The 18614-nt window shown below is 43.9% G+C and overlaps 2 protein-coding genes across 8 annotated transcripts in view; both read right to left on the reverse strand.

Annotated features, from left to right (window-relative positions):
• LOC125724048 (tripartite motif-containing protein 16-like) overlaps positions 1 to 17513 on the reverse strand; it is an 80960-nt gene extending 63447 nt beyond the window's left edge. For both annotated transcript variants that reach the window (XR_007387127.1, XM_049000976.1), the window contains exons 1-5: positions 16890 to 17513; positions 8180 to 8275; positions 7093 to 7326; positions 6762 to 6921; positions 6143 to 6202 (exon numbers count right to left, since the gene is read on the reverse strand). Coding sequence is in view for 1 of the 2 variants with exons in the window: in XM_049000976.1 (XP_048856933.1) it covers positions 6143 to 6202; positions 6762 to 6921; positions 7093 to 7326; positions 8180 to 8275; positions 16890 to 17480 (1141 nt within the window). In the remaining variant the exon portion in view is untranslated. The remainder of the gene's footprint in view (positions 1 to 6142; positions 6203 to 6761; positions 6922 to 7092; positions 7327 to 8179; positions 8276 to 16889) is intronic.
• Positions 1 to 18614, reverse strand: part of LOC125724042 (tripartite motif-containing protein 16-like) — a 178415-nt gene that overhangs the window by 63139 nt on the left and 96662 nt on the right. The window lies entirely within an intron of this gene.

An 18614-nucleotide genomic window follows, 5' to 3' on the forward strand; every position in this document is an offset into this window, starting at 1 on the left:
TCTTTTTCCAAATTGCTGCACTGTGATCAAGAGTCTGAGATCAAAGTCAAATTGAACTTTATTGTCATCTGCACCATATATAAGTATACAGAGAGATGAAATGGCGAAGCTCAGGGCCCACAGTGTAAACATAAACTTAGTCCAATATAGAAAACAAGACAAGACAATGTGCAAAGGACTTACAGGACAGTGTAACTGAGGAAGAGGAGTAGATTGTCCAATATACAGTAATGTGCAATATTGTTAGAACTATATTAAATATATGATGTTTTTTCTGCAGTCAGTTAGACCTGAATTCACCATCATGCACACTGTAACAGCCTGAGTTCACAGTGTAAAACAGTGTATGATTATAGTAGTAACAGCAGTAACACGTCTAACATTTATAACAGCTGAAAATAGGAATAGAAGCAGAATAATGGGGCAGACAGAGAATAATGGGGATTCTTATTATTGCCCCCATGTGACAAAGTGTTAAGTGCAGTGCAGCGCTTAAGGGTCGGTCTGTGGCCTTTAGCTGTGGGTTACGGGGGGGTTGAGGCAGTGAGGAGGCAGAGTGAGGGATCCTGGGGGGCAGCATGGTGTTGAGGAGCCTGACAGCCTGGGGGTAAAAACTGCCACGCAGCCTGGCAGACCCGGCTCTGATGCTGCAGTATCTTCTCTCAGGTGGCTGGAGTGTGGAATGACCATGTGAGGGATGTGATGGGTCCTGCACAATGCTGCAGGCCTTGCGGACACTGCGTTTGCAAAATGCGGCTTGTAGGGAAGGGAGAGACATCTCATAATGTTCTCTGCTGTCTTCACTACTCTCTGCAGGCACTTGTGGTCAGATTTGTTGCAGCTGCCATACCAGATGGTGATGCAGTTAGTCAGAACACTGCTGATGGTGCCTCTATAGAACATGGTGAGGATGGGAGGGGAAGGTTTGCTTATTTCAGCGCCTCAGGACATTTAGTCTTTGCTGGGCTTTCTTGAATAAGGACGCGGTGTTTTTTTGTCCATGTAAGTTTCTCAGTTATGTCCACACCGAGGAACTTGGTTCTCCTTACAATCTCCACAGCAGTACCTTTGATGCTGAGTGGGGTGTGGGCAGGACGTGTCCTTCTGAAGTCCACAATCATCTCTTTTGCCTTGTCAATGTTGACAGATAGATTGTTGTCTCTGCACCTTGTGGACACACTTTCCACCTCTTCTCTGTATGCTGATTCATCTTCTCTGTTTATCAGTCCCACCACAGTGGTATCATCCACAAACTTCATGATGATGGTGTTGGAGGTGTTGCAGCCCATACATACTGACTGGGGCGTCTCTGTCAGGAAATCCAAGATCCAGCCGCAGAGAGTGGTGTTCAAGCTTAACCCCCTCAGTTTTTGAGGGACGTATTGAAAGTAGAGCTGAAGTCTGTGAATAACATCCTGACATATGTGACTCTCTTACCCAGATGTGTCAGGGAAAGGTGATGGGCAGAGGCTACGGTGTCCTCAGTAGACCTGTTGGACCGGTATGCAGATCGGAGAGGGTCTAGAGAGGTGGGAAGATTGGTCTTTATGTATTACTGCCATGACCAGCCTTTCCAAGCACTTCATGATGATTGACATGAGTGCTACTGGGCAGTAGTCATTCAGGCCTGTCACTGATGGCTTCTACAGCACTGGGATGATGGTGGTTAATTTGAAGCATGCTGGGACAGACCACTGGCTTAAAGAGGTGCATTCTGTGAGGACACCAGCCAGGTGGGCAGTGCATTCTCTCAGCACTAAGCCAAGTATGTTGTCAGGTCCTGCAGCCTTATGTGGATAGAGTACTTCTCACATCAGCTGTGGTCAGACAGAGTAGCTCCTCACTTGGGGGGCGGGGGGGGGGTGAGCGGTGTCAGCTTATTCTGTACAAAGCAGTTGTTTAGCTTATTTGGAAGGGAGACATCACCACCACTGATGTGTGGGTTGGGCTCGTAGACCGTGATTGGCTGAATTCCCTGCCATATACGGCGTATGTCTTTGGTACATTTAAAGTGTTCACTGATCCTCTGTGCATGTGCCTGATTGGCTATCCTCATAGCTCGGGACAGGTTGCCTCTGGGCGTCCTGAGGGCAGCCTTGTCTTTAGATCTGAAAGCTGCATTTCTGATTCTTAGCTGTGTGAGCACTTCCCTCATCATCCAGGGCCTTTGATTGGCTGTCGTGGTCATCGATCACAGAGTTTAGGTTGATGCTCCTCCAGGTTGATGGCGTCACCATTTATAGCAGCCTCCTTAAAAATGTCCCAGTCAGTAGATCCAAAGCAGCCTTGGAGAGCTGAAACGGCACCAGCTGGCCACACTCTTACTGACTGGTTTGTTGTGCTTCAGCAGGGATTTATACACAGGAACCATGAACACAGTGACATGGTCTGAGTAGCCGAGGTGGGGGGGGAAGGGCCTTGTAGGCCTCACAAACGTTTGTGTGAACATTGTCCAGACAGATTCTCTCTAGCTGGGAAGTTCACATGTTGGAGGAATTTGGGTAAAACTGGCTTCAGATTTGCATGATTGAAATCTCCAGCAATGATGAAAAAAGACTCTGGATTAGCTTAAGGACCTAACTGTAGGATTGGAACTCGGTGGTTAAGTGAGGAGTGTCTGTATAGAGATGCCGCAGCAGTGCTATAAAATTAGCAGCTCACTGCGATTGTACAACATTTTTCCCTCCCAACTTTACTGAATATTGTATGTCAAAACAAGATAATATAGTAAGTAAAATAATACAGGTAATCCATCCATCCATCCATTTTCCAAACTGCTTATCCTACTGGGTCGTGGGGGGTCCGGAGCCTATCCCGGAAGCAATGGGCACGAGGCAGGGAACAACCCAGGATGGGGGGCCAGCCCATCGCATCAGGTAATACATGATGAAATTATTCATATACTTTTATACTAGCCGAAAGCGAAAGAAAAGAGAAGAGAAAGAATAAGGAAAGGACAAGAAAAAAGAATGAAGGAAAGAGAGGGAGAGGGCAAATACAGTTCAAAGTCATTTTCCACACTTTTGCTCAGAATCAAAGCTAGAACTTTATATTGGATGCCAATTATCAACTAAAAGAAAGTCTTTATTAGGTTTCAAAATTATATTGATTATGCTTTGGCATAATTTGGCAGGAAGTACTGAGTTTATTATGCTCTCATTTTATATTTGCTGTAAGAAAGGAGCAAGTTTTTCAGTGAAAGCTTTATAAAATTCTGAGGTTAGACTGTCTGTTCCCGGCGATTTATTATTTTTTAAGCAATTTATTGCTGCAGACATCTCAGTTAAACCAACTGGGACGTCACAAAGTTCACGATCCACATCAGTTATTCCCATGGTGTTTCAGAAGAAATCAAAAATTTTCCGCAGCATTTCCATAAATCCTCTCCCGCATAATTCACTTTTTCATGACTTGCTCTCTTTCTAGCCTAAAGAAATAGGCTGAGTTCTGCTCACCTTCTTCAAGCCATTTTTGCCACAATCTAACAAAGGCTCCTTCTGCCTTATGTTTATATATAATCATCCAATTTATTCTGTAAGTCACCTCCTACATTATTTTCTGTATCAGTCAGACGACTGACTGGTTTGCAGGTTAAAGCAGTAAATCTCATTTATAATTTTGTTTTCTTCATCTCTTCTGATTCGAGCCAAGTCACTACTAAACCTTCTGACAAATTTTGCTACATCATGTTATTATTGCAATACTTTTTTCTGTATTGGGTCGGTTCCAGTGTAAGTCAGTTAATTATTCTATATTCGAAATAGCTACTTTATTTCTCAAGATTGAACTGTTTAATATTCAGTTTGAAGATATTTTATATCCAGTAGACGATGACAAAGATTGCATGTTCTCCCCATGTTGTCGTGGGGTTTCCTCCAGGTACTCCGGTTTCCCCCCACAGTCCAAAAACATGCTGAGGCTAACTGGAGTTGCTAAATTGCCCATAGGAGTGCATGTGTGAGTGAATGGTGTGTGAGTGTGCCCTGCGATGGGCTGGCCCCCCATCCTGGGTTGTTCGCTGCCTCGTGCCCATTACTTCTGGGATAGGCTCCGGACCCCCCGCGACCCAGTAAGGATAAGCGGTTTGGAAAATGGATGGATGGATGGATGGATGGATGGATGTTAATGGCTCGGTGGTCAGAAAATGGTGAAGGTATAATGTTTGTTTAAATATTTCCTAATTCATTAGAAATAAGCCAAAAATCAGTTTGTGACTGATTTGAAAAGGTGCTATTGTTTTATCTCTTGTTTAATCTCTTCCATCATTTTTTTTCTTTTTTCAGAAACTGTCATCATGACTATGTATAGTTATTGCAGTCACTGGATGATTAAATAAAACCAGACAGTAGTAAAACTGCATATAGTTCACACTACATGGTAAACAAAACAAGTCGGTTTGCAGCTCTAACCAATGCGTGTTCTTCAGAGCGCCATCTTGACTCCCAAGTGAGACTGGAAACGAAGGAACCGACCAAGATGGTTTTCTCGCACTGCCCTCTGGTGGACATGACCTTTAATCCTCCAGATAGATGTAAACTACGCACGCAAGTGTAGTCGTGTCGTGTGAAGTCCTGGCCCTAAAGCACAGACTTAGGAGATGTTCAGTGTCACAACCAGTTTGGGGACACAACAAAAAAAATTATAATTCTGATAACGTCAGTGCAAGTGGGAGGGGCCATCGCGTCCAAACTGCATAGCTGGATAATTCAGTCAATAACCAATATAGTTTTGTCTAATATTTCCGGTGCCAGCAGTAAAACAACTAGCCAGCTTATTATCGGAGTAACTTTGCATTGTAAATGAAAACCATGCTGCAGGTCTGATAAACAAAATATTGTGGCACTCGAGTGGCGAAGAGATCATGAGGCAGATTGCAAAGTTCAGTTATTGGCATCTTTAATAGCGCGATCGGTAAAAGGACAGTTGGCAGCTTATAAAAACTTATTCTGAAACAGATAAGAATAAATCCAACAAAACTGAATACATATGAACTTTTACTCTCACTGTCACCTATGTTCATTTTTTAAACTGGTGGAGACGCAGGCAGGTTCTGAAAAGGCATCAAGTGACAACCAGCCCAGCACCGGCTCCATGTTGGTGGAAATGAGGCATCAGTACAGTGTTCCCAGGTCCTGCCCAAGTTCTGCTTAAAATCCGCCCAACGGAAGCTGAAACCAGCGCAATAAGAGAGAGACAGAGAGAAGGATTTTTCTCTAAACTAGATATGGAAAAGCTTGTTCATGTGTTTATTTCCAGCAGGCTAGACTATTGAAATGGTGTCTTCACAGGTCTTGGTAATAAATCAGTCAGACAGCTGCAGCTCATCCAGAATGCTGCCACCAGAGTCCTCACTAACACCAAGGAAGTAGAGCACATCACACAGGTCCTTAATCACTGCACTGGCTTCCTGAGCATCATAGGATTAATGATTAAATATTACTTGTGTACAAGGCACTAAATGGCACTAACTTCCTTGAACCTTGTGAAGCATCCAGACCCCTGAAAGTTTACTCAGTGTCCCAGAATGAAGACCAAACAGGCTGAAGCAGCTTTTAGTCTCTATGCTCCCTGTCTATGGAACAAGCTTCCTGAAGACCTGAGGTCTGCTAACACTGTCAGCTCATTATAATCAGGGCTTAAAACGTTACTGTTTGCTGCAGCTTTTCAATAAATTAAATCAGCAGGAGTTTCGTCATACGCTGCCTCTACAATGTCACTTCTTTTTAGTTAAGTGTTTGTTTGTTTTTTGTGCTTTTAGACTTTTTAAAATTGTCTTTTAAACTGACAATGAACATGTTTGTAAGTCCCACACCAAAGTTCCGAAGTACCGAAAAAGTACCCCAGCTGCAATGGTGCTTTTACCAAAAGAACTTCTGGTACTGGTACTCGACCGGAAGTCAATGGAAAAGGGAAAGAACCAAAAGTACCGAACCTGGTGCAGTGGAAAAGCACCCTGAATAAACTTACCTTACTTAGCAATTGGATTCAAAGTCCACTGAGATAAAAAGCTCATGTAAATGTGAAAGACCAGGAGGCAGCGGGAGAGAGAAAGAGAAGCTCCTCTAGCAGTAGAAAATGAAACACAGTAAAACACACTCCACCTCATACAGGGAGAGAGAAGCGTGTGTGTGAACAGACTCACAGTGTAAGAATTCTGCTCTGGTCCTGGGCACTAATACTGGTAGGACAGTGTCTTTGGTAACTAGAAGGAGACAGAGAGAAACAGGGATGTGAGTAAAAGGAATTTACTTGTGGGAGATGGACTTCACTCACTGTGGAGATAACAGCAGTGGGGTATTATCATTATGAGGGACAATAACAGGCATTTTAACAAACTGCAAATCATGGTAAGTTACACATAATACAGATTTTTGGTTTCTATAATGTAGAAGAAACATGTTTCATGTGATCTGGGTTTTGCAGCCAGTAGAATGTGAAGCTCTTTCACCAGGTATCACAAAGATTTAAACTTATTGAAAACAAACTGACTTGGTCACACAAATGTGAGGCTGACTGTACTGCATACTCTCTCTGCATGGTCTACATCGGGGGGGGGGGGGGGGGGGGGCAATCTTACCCGCAAAGTGCCAGTGTGTACGCAGGTCTTTGGGGTAACCTTTAGGTCAGCTGTTCAACCCCAGGTGTGAGACCCTTCAGCCAATCAGTCCTCTAATTAGTAATCTAGCAAAACCAGCCCTTTATGGATAAGATTGGCCAGCCCTGGTCTATATTAACATGAACAGACTAGAAAATGTATTAACCTGGGTGATGGATCTCTGCCATTTTCATTCTGCAAACATTCTCCAGTTGATCTTTCAGCTCAGAAACCGCCTTCCTCAAATTCCCAAAATCAGGTCTTGGACTGACAGAGATTCTGGGTCCAAATCCAGCTTCAGGAGTGACAGGAAGAGCCTGGCGCCTCTACAGACACACAGTCTGATTAAACAACTTCATCAACACAAATGTGTATTGCAATCTAATTAACAGAACCTTTAACATCTGAAAAATGACAGACTAGTTGAAATACAAATGACAATATGCATTCATTTGAACACTCTGGTTTTCTTATTGCCAAAGTAGCTGTTCTGTTACCTGGAGGAAATGGATGTGATCCTCTGTGTGTGAAAGCTGCTCCAGCTCAGAGTGTCTCCTCTTCAGTTCATCAATATCCTGCTTCAGTCTCTCCATGTCTCCTTCAGCCTGACTCACTGCAGCCTTCTCCTGATCTCTGATCAGCTTTGTCACCTCAGAGCGTCTTCTCTCAATGGAGCGGATCATCTCAGTGAAGATCCTCTTGCTCTCCTCCACTGCTGACTGTGCTGAGCTCTGTTGGTGACACAGGGAGCAGAGGACGGTAAATTGGCCCCTTTTGAGACTCCAGAGAGCCTCATTGTACAATAGTGATGTGAGCTGACAGGAGGTATAAACAGCACAGGGCTGGGGTTTGGAGCATCACCATGCTGGATGCCTCAGGTACTGAAACCCAGCCAGCACTGATTGGAAATGATCACTCATTGAGCTCATACACTGTCAGCTGCAGGGATTTGGCAGAGACTGGTGGCTGTATGGGGCAGGTTGGTTGTCACCATCAGGTCTCAGTTTAATAGGTGACTTTTTCGGTGTTTATTTGCATTACGCTGGGTTGTGAAGAGTTGCATTTTTCTCAAATGGGCCTTTTATGGTATTTTTTTGTAAAATAAATAAGCTACTACTACTTCTGTCATGCCCGGCTCGTCCGCTCCTCGTGTGTGCCACGCCCCCTGATTACCCACGTGTGCCTCCCTGATCGTCTCCAGCTGTGTCCGATTAAAGTAATCGGTCTTGTCCTATTAAAGTCCTAGTCTTGCTTGTCTCCCTTGTCCGTCATTGTGGTTATGGTGTGGATAAGTGTCTCCTGCTCCCTAGTCTACAATAAACCCTGAGTTTTGCCCCGATTTCTGCCTGTTTGCCTGCTCCTTACCTGCCTACCCGCACGATCGCCTGTCAGCGATCGTGACAGCTGCAAGACTTGGTTAAACTCTGTAATCCAGCAACTTTATCCCACTGACCCAGAATAACCCAGAGCAGCATTAATTTGATTAATCCGTGGAAGTCTGTAAATCTGCAATCTGTTGAATCAGAAAGAAGAATCAATATGATCACAAGCCAGCTCTTATCTTCTCCTCAGGTTCATACTCACTGTGAATGAGGCCACAGCCTCTCTCAGCTCCTGCAGCTCCTTCTCTCTCATCTGAATTCTCTGCTGAAATTCCCTCTGTGTTTCACCCATTTGTTTCTACAGATAGGAAAAAAGATGACAAAACAAGTTTGTTTCATTAGCTGAGATCACATTCATTAATCATCCTGCCCAGGGTGGACCCCAGCCTTGGGCCCTATGCTGCCTGGGAAAGGCTCCAGGCACTCCCCCTGACCCTGACCTGGATTACCGGTTAGGAGATGGATGGATGGATGGATATTCGAAAATGATTTATTGACTGTAGGTAGAATTTAATGGACATAGACCTTTGGTCCTGTTTCCACCTGGTATTAACATGCGTCCTGGGTGATCCAATCACAAGTGGACAGCGCTAATTACCCAGGACGTATTGAAGATGCATTGAGATCCGATCACTCAACCCACATTTGGAGGTGGTCTGGGCTGCATATGGCCACATTCTTATAGCAATGTGAAGGTGACTGTGCCCTGGGCTGCACTGCAGGACCAGCTACTCAACTGACGTCCTATTAGATTGATGTCAGATCGCATGTCAGTTGAGAATAGGCCACTGTGTATAAACTGCACTGTGAACAACAATAATGCATCTTTTCTCCTGGGACACTGAAAACTTTGAATCTCCAGGGAAGTTGGTTTAATATTGGACTGTTGTGACCCATTCATATGGAAACTGTGTCAAAGTCTGCATCACTGATGTTCCACGCAAATTCAAAAAGGAAAATGTGTAAAATGGGATTCATTAAAGATGCTTCAGAATTTGAACAGATCATATATTTAATGTGCATGTTGGGGCGCAGCCTGGTGCAGGCAGGGAAACAAGGTGACGATGCACTTAAAAGCACAAAGACAAAGCGAATTAAGGAGACTGAACCAAACTGGAAAGACACACAATAAAGGAACAATAAGGGGTCAAAACCCACCAGGGATAAAGTAGCTAAGAAAATGACACGTAGACTAACAGAGGGAATGGGGCAACTAGTGATGTTAAGCTTGACACTGAAAAAAAGCGATTCACTACATTCTGAAGCACAGCTTCAGTTTCCTCCGTTCCACCCTGAACATGTGACCATGGTCATCTGAAGCTTCTTTCTGCACTCAACCATGTGACCGCATTGGAAATTGAAAATGTGGCACAATCCTCATTACCGGTTTCAAACCTGTTGTACAGCACATATTTCGGCGTACACACATACTGCAGCATAAGTTTTAATCATCATAATAATTTAATAATAATTCATTTTATGAAGAATAGAAAAGCAATAATTAAATGAAAGAGGTGAGGTTGGTTCCTGACCTGCCTCAAACCCATGACCAGTTGGTCCCAGCCTTTATGTCGCACACTCATCTCATTGAGCCAAATGCAGCCATGTGGAGAAAAGGAAGAACACACTAGGGCCAAAGACGATGAGAGGACAAAGGGGATAGACAGCGATGGCTGCTGGCCACACGGGGAAGAGACACAAGGACAGGCACTGAGACGAAGCTTCATTATTTATGTCAAAGCTGCTCGATGCGTTATTAATATTAGTGAAATGTGCCGGTAAAAATGACATGAAGGTAAAATTAAAGCGTGTAGGTAAGAATGTGTGTTCAGTAGCCTAGAAATGGATGTGTGAATAGAAACATATAATAACAGTGTCATTGTTTATATAGTCTTATATTGGGATGTCCAGAGGCTTGAATTCCTGGTTAAAAATGTAGTCCCACTCCAGCCCTGACTACTTTTACTTCACTTGTTCCAAGTCAGACATATAATTCAGCATATCAGACAAAACAATGAACCTCTTTGTTAATATTTTCATAAATTTTGAGTTTCACTGGTTATCATTAAAAGCCAAAATATTATCTTATGGCAACCAACACAATGCATTAAAGGCTGAGCCCTTTAACCTTGAATAGAAAAGTATTAATCTACGTATTTCTTAGTACTGAAAAACTTTTTTTAACATGTACATTTGTACTGTGTTGATGTAGGTAAGGTAAGGTAAGGTAAGGTAAGGTGTTATGTTGCTCCCTTTATGTATCCATATGCACACTTGCATTACATACCGAGCTACACAGATAAAGGTCAGAGACAACTCTTTTTACGCGCTTCATTTGCGCGCTCCCTTTATTGAACGATAGAACACTCCAACCAACACACGCAGATTTACATGGTGCCACCTACTGGTAGAAACCTTCTACAACATATATTCAAGGTTCATACATAACATCCCTCCCCACTAAGATTTGTTGTTAATAAACACAGAACATTTACTTAGGAGTAATTCCTCTTTGCCCAACATAAGAGATACATTTTTTTATTATTATTATTAAGTTTCAGAACCAAACATTCGTGAATAACTTTTTTTTATATATATAAACTCACTAATCACGATACCGTACTGGTGGTTTAGTAATCCTCACAGGATAGCGTCTTACAGTCTCTGTTACCTGTGTGTGTTCCATATGTGGCGTTTCAATGGGTTGTGGGGTTTTAGTGATGGTCTCAGGAACTCCTATGTGAGGTGTACTAGGGTTAAGTGTGTTGTTACTATCACTCTGCGGTAGTAACAACGGAGGACTCACAGGCATCTGCACTACAGACTGTTGAGGCACTGACTCAGAACGAGCCAGCATCTGGTCCACATGGCGTTTCCATACCCCTTGTGTTCCTACATTTACCTTGTACGACACTGGTCCAGTTTTCTCCATCACCACACCTTGAGTCCACTTATCCTTCCCTTTCCTATAATCACGCACGAGAACTGGCACCCCAACCCCAAACTGTCTCTCTTTAGAGCGTTGGAGACGGCGTTGCTGTTGAGCGCCCTGTGACTGGTGCACCGCTCCAGCCACACTGGGTTTCAGAAAATCCAGTCGAGAGCGCAGCTTGCGTCCAACGAACAACATAGCTGGCGTCTCTTTTGTTGTCGCGTGGGGGGTGTTGCGGTATGTCAACAGAAATGTATCAAGGCGTTGCTGCACCGGTGTTGTTCCTCTGGATGATTTTAAGGCATGTTTGAATGTCTGCACAAAACGCTCCGCCAAGCCATTGGTGGCAGGATGGTATGGCGCTGAGCGGATGTGTTTGACACCATTGGACTTCAGGAATGTGCTGAATTCCTCAGAACAGAACTGAGGTCCATTGTCGCTGACCAAAATGTGAGGAATGCCATAGCGACTAAAAAGGCCCCTAAGCACCTGTATGGTCTCACTGGCTGTGGTGCTGTCCATGATGTGCACCTCAGGCCACTTGGAATGTGCGTCCACAATGACCAGATACATATGTCCTTCAAATGGACCTGCAAAGTCTACGTGTATCCTTTCCCAAGGACTGGACGGCCAACTCCAAGGGTGTAACGGTGCTAAACCCGGATCTTTTTGCACCTGCTGACATGCGTGGCAGGCTTTAACTTGAAGCTCGATTTGAGAGTCGATGCCAGGCCACCAAACATAACTGCGAGCCAAGCTCTTCATTCTCACTACACCTGGATGTGCTGTGTGAAGCTCTTTCAAAACACGGGGGCGTAGTTTAGGTGGCACAATCACTCTAACACCCCACATGAGGCATCCCTGTTGTATTGTGAGATCGTGGCGGCGAAGAAGATAGGGCGACAGCTCTTCACCCACGTCCTTTGCAGCTGGGAATCGACCAGTGGTGACCATTTCCATAACACGAGCCAAGGTGGAGTCAGACATGGTATTACGTCTGATCTCTGTGTCGCTAACTGGTAACGTGTCCAACTGAGATGTGTAGAATACCTCCACCGCCCCTGGTTTTTCCATAGGGGTGTGGGGAAGCGGTAACCTCGACAATCCATCGGCATTGGCATGCGATGCACCTTTCCTGTATTGAATGGTGTAATTGTGTGCTGCCAGGAGGAGCGCCCAACGCTGCATTCGAGCTGCAGCCATTGAAGGTATACTTTTCACTGGACTCAGAATAGTTGTCAACGGGCGATGGTCAGTGAGTAAAGTGAACTTATTACCATAAAGGTACTGATAGAACTTGCGTACTCCAAAGACTATTGCTAAAGCCTCCCTCTCGATCTGAGCGTAGTTTTGTTCCGCTTTGTTGAGAGTTCGTGATGCGTAGGCTATAGGTTTTTCTTCACCATCAGGCATGATGTGTGAGAGCACAGCTCCGACCCCATAGGGTGAAGCATCACAAGCGAGGCGGAGAGGCAGTTCTGGATTGTAGTGAGTGAGGATTTCCTGAGATACTAGTCGTGTTTTAGCTTCCTGGAACGCTGACTCGCAGGCTGATGTCCACTGCCATTTCTTCTCTTTATTGAGCAGTTCATTCAATGGTTTTAGAACAGTGGCTAGATCGGGAATGAACCGTCCGTAATAGTTAAGTATCCCTAGAAACGAACGTAGCTGGCTGACATCACCTGGTGCTGGTGCTTCCACAATGGCACGTACCTTCTCTGGTGATTTGTGAAGCCCAGTTGCGTCAATGATATGGCCCAAGTATTCCACAGACTCCTGGAAAAACAGACACTTCTCCCGTTTGAGGTGTAAACCATATTCTTCTAGCCTTCCCAGGACAGCATCCAGTGTTTTGAGGTGTGTCAGTTCATCAGGACCACTAACTAGGATGTCGTCCAAGTAACAATGAGTGTGAGGCAGTCCGAGAAGTACTTGGTCCATAGCCTTTTGGAATAGAGCGGGTGATGAAGCTACGCCAAAAGGTAAATGATTGAACCCAAATAGTCCTTTTTGTGTAGATATTGTCAGCAGCTTCTTGGAGCTCTCCTCTACTTCCATCTGTAGATAGGCATTCGATAAATCTAGCTTACTGAAGCACTGACCTCCTGCTAGAGAAGCAAACAAGTCCTCAATGCGTGGAATTGGGTACCTATCCACGCAGAGAGCTGGGTTGAGGGTGACTTTAAAATCCCCACACAATCTTACTGTGCCGTCCTTCTTACTGACAGGTACTACGGGCGTAGCCCAGTCACTATGTGCCACTGGTGAGATTACCCCCAGCTCAGTTAGGCGTTTTAGCTCAGCCTCCACTCGCGGTCGAAGGGCATACGGCACATTACGTGGTGGACAGAATTTAGGGACACTATCAGGTCTTAGGGTCAGTCTGTCAGTCTTAGGGCTTTAACCCCTTTCATTGTGCCTAACTTTTTAGAGAAAACCGCTGAGTGTCTCTTTAACACAGCCTCTAAATTGTTTGTTTGTCTTTGTTCAATGGCATGCACAGTCTTTAAGTCTCTCCAGTCCAGTTTAATGACTCTCAGCCACTCCCTGCCAAACAAAGGTGGGGCATCCACTTTCACCACGTACAAGGGCAAAACAGCACATTTCTTGTTTAATTCCACTTGCACTTTAACGACCCCTTCTGGTGCCAGAGGCTCACCCGTGTATGTCTTTAACATAATATCAGTGGGTAGTAGAGGCAGCTGGCTCAGATTTCTTTTATATTGTTCCCAAGAAATCAATGACACAGCAGCCCCTGTATCCAATTCCATTTCCATTTTCTTTCCATTAATTAAAGGCATTACTGTTATACGTGAATATTTCCCTTTTTGGGACAAGGTATATAATCCCAACTCACTATCGGTGTCTGATTTAGTTTGTTCACTTTTCATTTGCTTCCACATAATGAATTTTCTTCTTTTTGTCTTTCAAACCGTGTTTAATTGCATTGCCTTTCTGTTCAGGCTTCCCCTCTTCTTGTTTATGTCCTCTACCTTGTCTATTTTTGGTTTTACTCCGACACATTCGCTTCAAGTGGCCTTTCCTCCCACACTGGTGACAGTCCCGGTCTCTGAACCAGCAGTCATAATCAGTATGGTTTGTTTTCCCGCAGCGACGACAACTCTCACCCTTTTGTGAGAGCACTGCGTTCACTTTAAGAGAACTGCTCAACTGCTGTACGTCACGTGCTGCAGTCTCTGCTGACACGGCATAATCGACTGCTTTCTGGAACGTGAGATCTCTCTCCGTCAAAAGCCGCTTCTGCACCATTTCACATTTTAATCCACAAACAAATCTGTCTCTTAATGCGTCTTCCAAGTAGCCATCAAACTCACAATGTTCAGACAGTCTCTTAAGCACCGCGACATACTGTGCAACAGTTTCTCCTTCCCCTTGATTTCGCTTATGAAACCGGAATCTCTCAGCTATGACGAGCGGTTTCGGAGCAAAATGGGCTTGCAACACAGCAACAATATCCTCATATATCATGGTACCAGGTTTCGTAGGACCCACCAAACTGCGGAGTAGTCCATACGTTTTTGGTCCCATCACACTACACAGCACAGCCACTTTCCTTACGGCCGTAATGTCATTAGCCGAAACGTGTTCAAAACGTTCAATATACGTTGCCCATTGCTCACCAGTCTCCTCAAAAGGATCCACATGCCCGATCACTCCTGCCATGATGCGACTTCCCTCAGTTATACGCACTGTAGCACTATCCGTTGGAGGAAGAGACTCCTTCTCTTGTCAGAATGCTAGTTCGCTAGCTATACTTTTACAACGTGGTTGTTCGTTTTCCTTTTGTCCAAATTCGATAATAAGTCTTCTGGACTACAGGACTCGTCGCCAATTTATGTTATGTTGCTCCCTTTATGTATCCATATGCACACTTGCATTACATACCGAGCTACACAGATAAAGGTCGGAGACAACTCTTTTTACGCGCTTCATTTGCGCGCTCCCTTTATTGAACGATAGAACACTCCAACCAACACACGCAGATTTACATGGTGCCACCTACTGGTAGAAACCTTCTACAACATATATTCAAGGTTCATACATAACATAAGGTAAGGTACGGAGGTAAGGAGCACACACTGAGTACAGTGCCTTACCGCACCCACCACACGACGAACCACCTCAGGGATGAGAACCTGAGTGCAGCCGTGCAGTGGGTGACACCTCAGCACCACACCAGTCCCAATGGAACAGTGTGAGTTTTATCCGGTGGCTGCAGTGCCAATCCTGCAAAACACCTCCTGATGCAGTATAAATATGCATGTGGATAATGTGAAAAGTTAAACTTTATTGTGAAAATATTATTTTATAATAATGATTGTCTAATGAAAATCGCAACATTATTACGAAACTTAATAAATTGTCAAATTTAAAAATTATCCATAGAAGACAAGTGTTATTATGAAATGTAATACCTTTTATGAAATTACTTAAAAATAAAAGGATACATTATTGAAATATTTATCATTTTATTATATTTTTTGATATACTTATTTATTTTATTTTGAGTATCATGACGTTCCGTACAAACATCTCAGGCGGTTTTGTTACCATAAAATGTACTAATAACTTCTGATTTCTTCTTGTCCTTCCGTTAATGTTCAGCAGATTCTGCATACGGAAGTTATTTACGTGCAGATTTAAATTACTGCGGAAAGTGAGATCCAGTTACAAACGGATGGTCAAGATGGATGTGGAGACGCATGTTAAAAGCAGAGCCTCTGACTCAAGGTGTTTTAATAGTAACAAAAATTGATCCTTTCACTGATCCCTTTGGGGAAATTCTCTTAACAAACCCCCCCAACTGGCACTCTGTAGGTGAGAGCCAGCTGACTGCAAAGGGCAGCCACCCATAGCAGTACCCAGAGAGCTGGGGGCTAAGGGCCTTGCTCAGGGACCCCCAGATGTATCAAGGCCAGGCTTGAACTGACAATCTTCTGATCATAGGCAGAGAGGCTTAGCCCACTCAACCACAGGCTGCCCCAGAACTATCACACTCTGGGTGTTTCATGTTTACTGCACCATTCTCAGTAAACTCTACACACTGGAGTGTGTGAAATTAAAATCCCAGGACGGTGGCTGTTTCTGAGGTGATGGAGCCGCTACTTTTATGCTGAGCTCCATTTACCTCGGAGGTCGGAACTCGGAGCTGGGAATGACGTCACAGACGAGTTAAACAAGTTCCAGTGCTGCAAGTCGAACAGCAATTTAGCAAAACCAGTGACCGGTTTCAGAAAGAAAAAATTCTTTCTTAGCTGGGTAACTTGTTGGATTTAATGTGTCCCAGTTTAAATGGCCTTTTTCTTCATTCACTTATATTTATCCTGGACGACCTTAAACCCGACAAGCTTTCTGGCTAAGCAAGAAATCCTGCTGGCTGAAACGGGCCCCATTTCCAGCCTGGATAATTGTTAGCCATTGTTAGCAATATCAGTTGGTAACAACACAGTACATGATATTTTGCACCCAAAAACACCATACAGTAACAACACCTCCACAGATAGCAGCTATACAGTACTGTGTGTATGACTGATTTAATGAGCTAAAAATAAGATATAAGTGCTAATAAACAGTATAAAACTACAGCTTTAATGTCTGCTGATAAAGGGCATGGCCATCTTGAATTCTGAGGTCAGGATTGTGTAGATTCCTCTGACTTCAGTGGCCTGTACTACTGTGGCCCTAGTGAGTTCTACCACAGTTTAAATGGACTTCATATTCATTCACTTACATTTTTCCCAGACTATCTTAAATCCGACAAGCTAGTAACCCCGCTAGTAAGACCGGACAAGCAGGTTATGACAACTTTACCGAACCAGACTTGTTCTGAGTGTTTTGTAGCAATTACACTAACATGTGTTAAGACAAAATCCATTTATTTAAAATTAACTTTTAGATAATAACAATAATTGATACTTTCATTGATCCCTTTGGGGAAATTCTTTTAAATTAGCCTCACCTGTATCTCCGCCCTTCTTGTAGCAGCTGAGACTGTATCATGGCCTCTGTGTTCATCCATCGTACAGAGATAACAGATACACTGCTGGTCGGTACGGCAGAAGACCTCCAGGGGTTTGTCATGGTGGGAACAGACCTTGTCCTTCAGATGGCCGGTGACATCAATGAGCTTGTGCTGTTTTGCATGGTGGAGTTTATTGTGAAGCTGCAGGTCAGTTTCACAGTAGGAGGCCAGACACACCAGGCAGGACTTGACAGCTTTGTGTTTTCTCCCAGTACAGACGTCACACTCCACATCTCCAGGTCCAGCATACTGGTCAGCAGGAGCAGCTGCTTGTAGTCCAGTCTTCTTCAGTTTCTCCACCACTTCAGCCAGCATGGTGTTTCTGTTCAGAACAGGTCTGGGTATGAAGGTCTGTCTGCACTGGGGGCAGCTGTAAACTCCAGCATGATCCTCCTGATCCAAGCAGCTCTTAATGCAGCTCATACAGTAACTGTGTCCACAGGGAATAGTCACTGGATCCTTTAGTAAATCCAGACATATTGCACAACTGAACTCGTTTACATCCACTGCAACTCTGGCTTTTGCCATTTTACCACGAACACTGATAGGATTCAATTTCGTTTTCTCTGATAGTCGTCTGTGTGTGACAGTGGGAGGAACTTTCTGCTTGTCAGGCTGCAGCAGGTGTGGTTTTGGACTGAGGCCAGACTGAGAAGAACAGACTGGGCAAACAGTGGATCTACAGTTTATGAACAAAATAGTACATTATACAAACTGTACCCAAAGCGAACATTTATTTATCTTTCATGAGAATAACTGTTACTGACATTGTTTTTCTGTAAACAAACTATAATCCTACTCTTTGATTTTGTACAGTGGATAGAAATTAGGTATAAAGGTATAAGAGATCAGATCTACTGAGAATGAATTTCTGTGTCGGTTTAGAAACATGTTTGGGATCATGTGGTTTCAGGTGAAACATGCAGGGATGTGCAATTATAGACAGACTGTGTCAGGATTAGACAGAACAAGCTTTGACAAGTGCTGTCAATGCACAGTTTTGTTTTTTTACATTATTCTATATATAATATTCATGAAAATAAAGGGTGTAGCACATATATGTCATTTCTTCCGTTTCTTTCTGTGTGTTTGTGCTGGGAGTGTATTTCTGTTAGGAAGGAGAGTCAGGTGACCAGGTTCAGAGTGATAATTTTTATCATCCAAAATAATTCCATACTCTAATAATGAAAATTTATTCTAGATATTCATTGAACACTATTAAGTTAAAGTCTCATTATTAAGCCAAAAGTTAATGCACCAGCTTCAGCCATCCCCAGGAACAGAAAGATCATATATCAAAAAAGTATCCAACTAATTCCAATAACCGCTTATCCAGTACAGGGTTATGGGACACACACATCACAGGAAGCACAGGGCACAAGGCAGAGACACCCTGGATGGGATGCCAGTCCATCACAGGGCAAACACTCAGTCACATGCTGAGGATAATCAAGAGACACTAATTCACCAAACTGCATTATCTTGGACAGCAGGAGGAAACCTGAGGAAACCCACAGGAACACGGGGAGAACATGCAAGCTGTACATGCAGAACCAGGAATGGGAACCACACCCACAAGCCTGGAGGCGTAAAGTGAGAGCAGCTGGTCTGAAGTCCTGAAGGGAGCTGGAGCGCCATTTCTTTGGAACAGTGTGGAGCCGT

The sequence above is a fragment of the Brienomyrus brachyistius genome, unplaced genomic scaffold (genome assembly GCF_023856365.1).
Source record: "Brienomyrus brachyistius isolate T26 unplaced genomic scaffold, BBRACH_0.4 scaffold54, whole genome shotgun sequence".
Taxonomy (NCBI): domain Eukaryota; kingdom Metazoa; phylum Chordata; class Actinopteri; order Osteoglossiformes; family Mormyridae; genus Brienomyrus; species Brienomyrus brachyistius.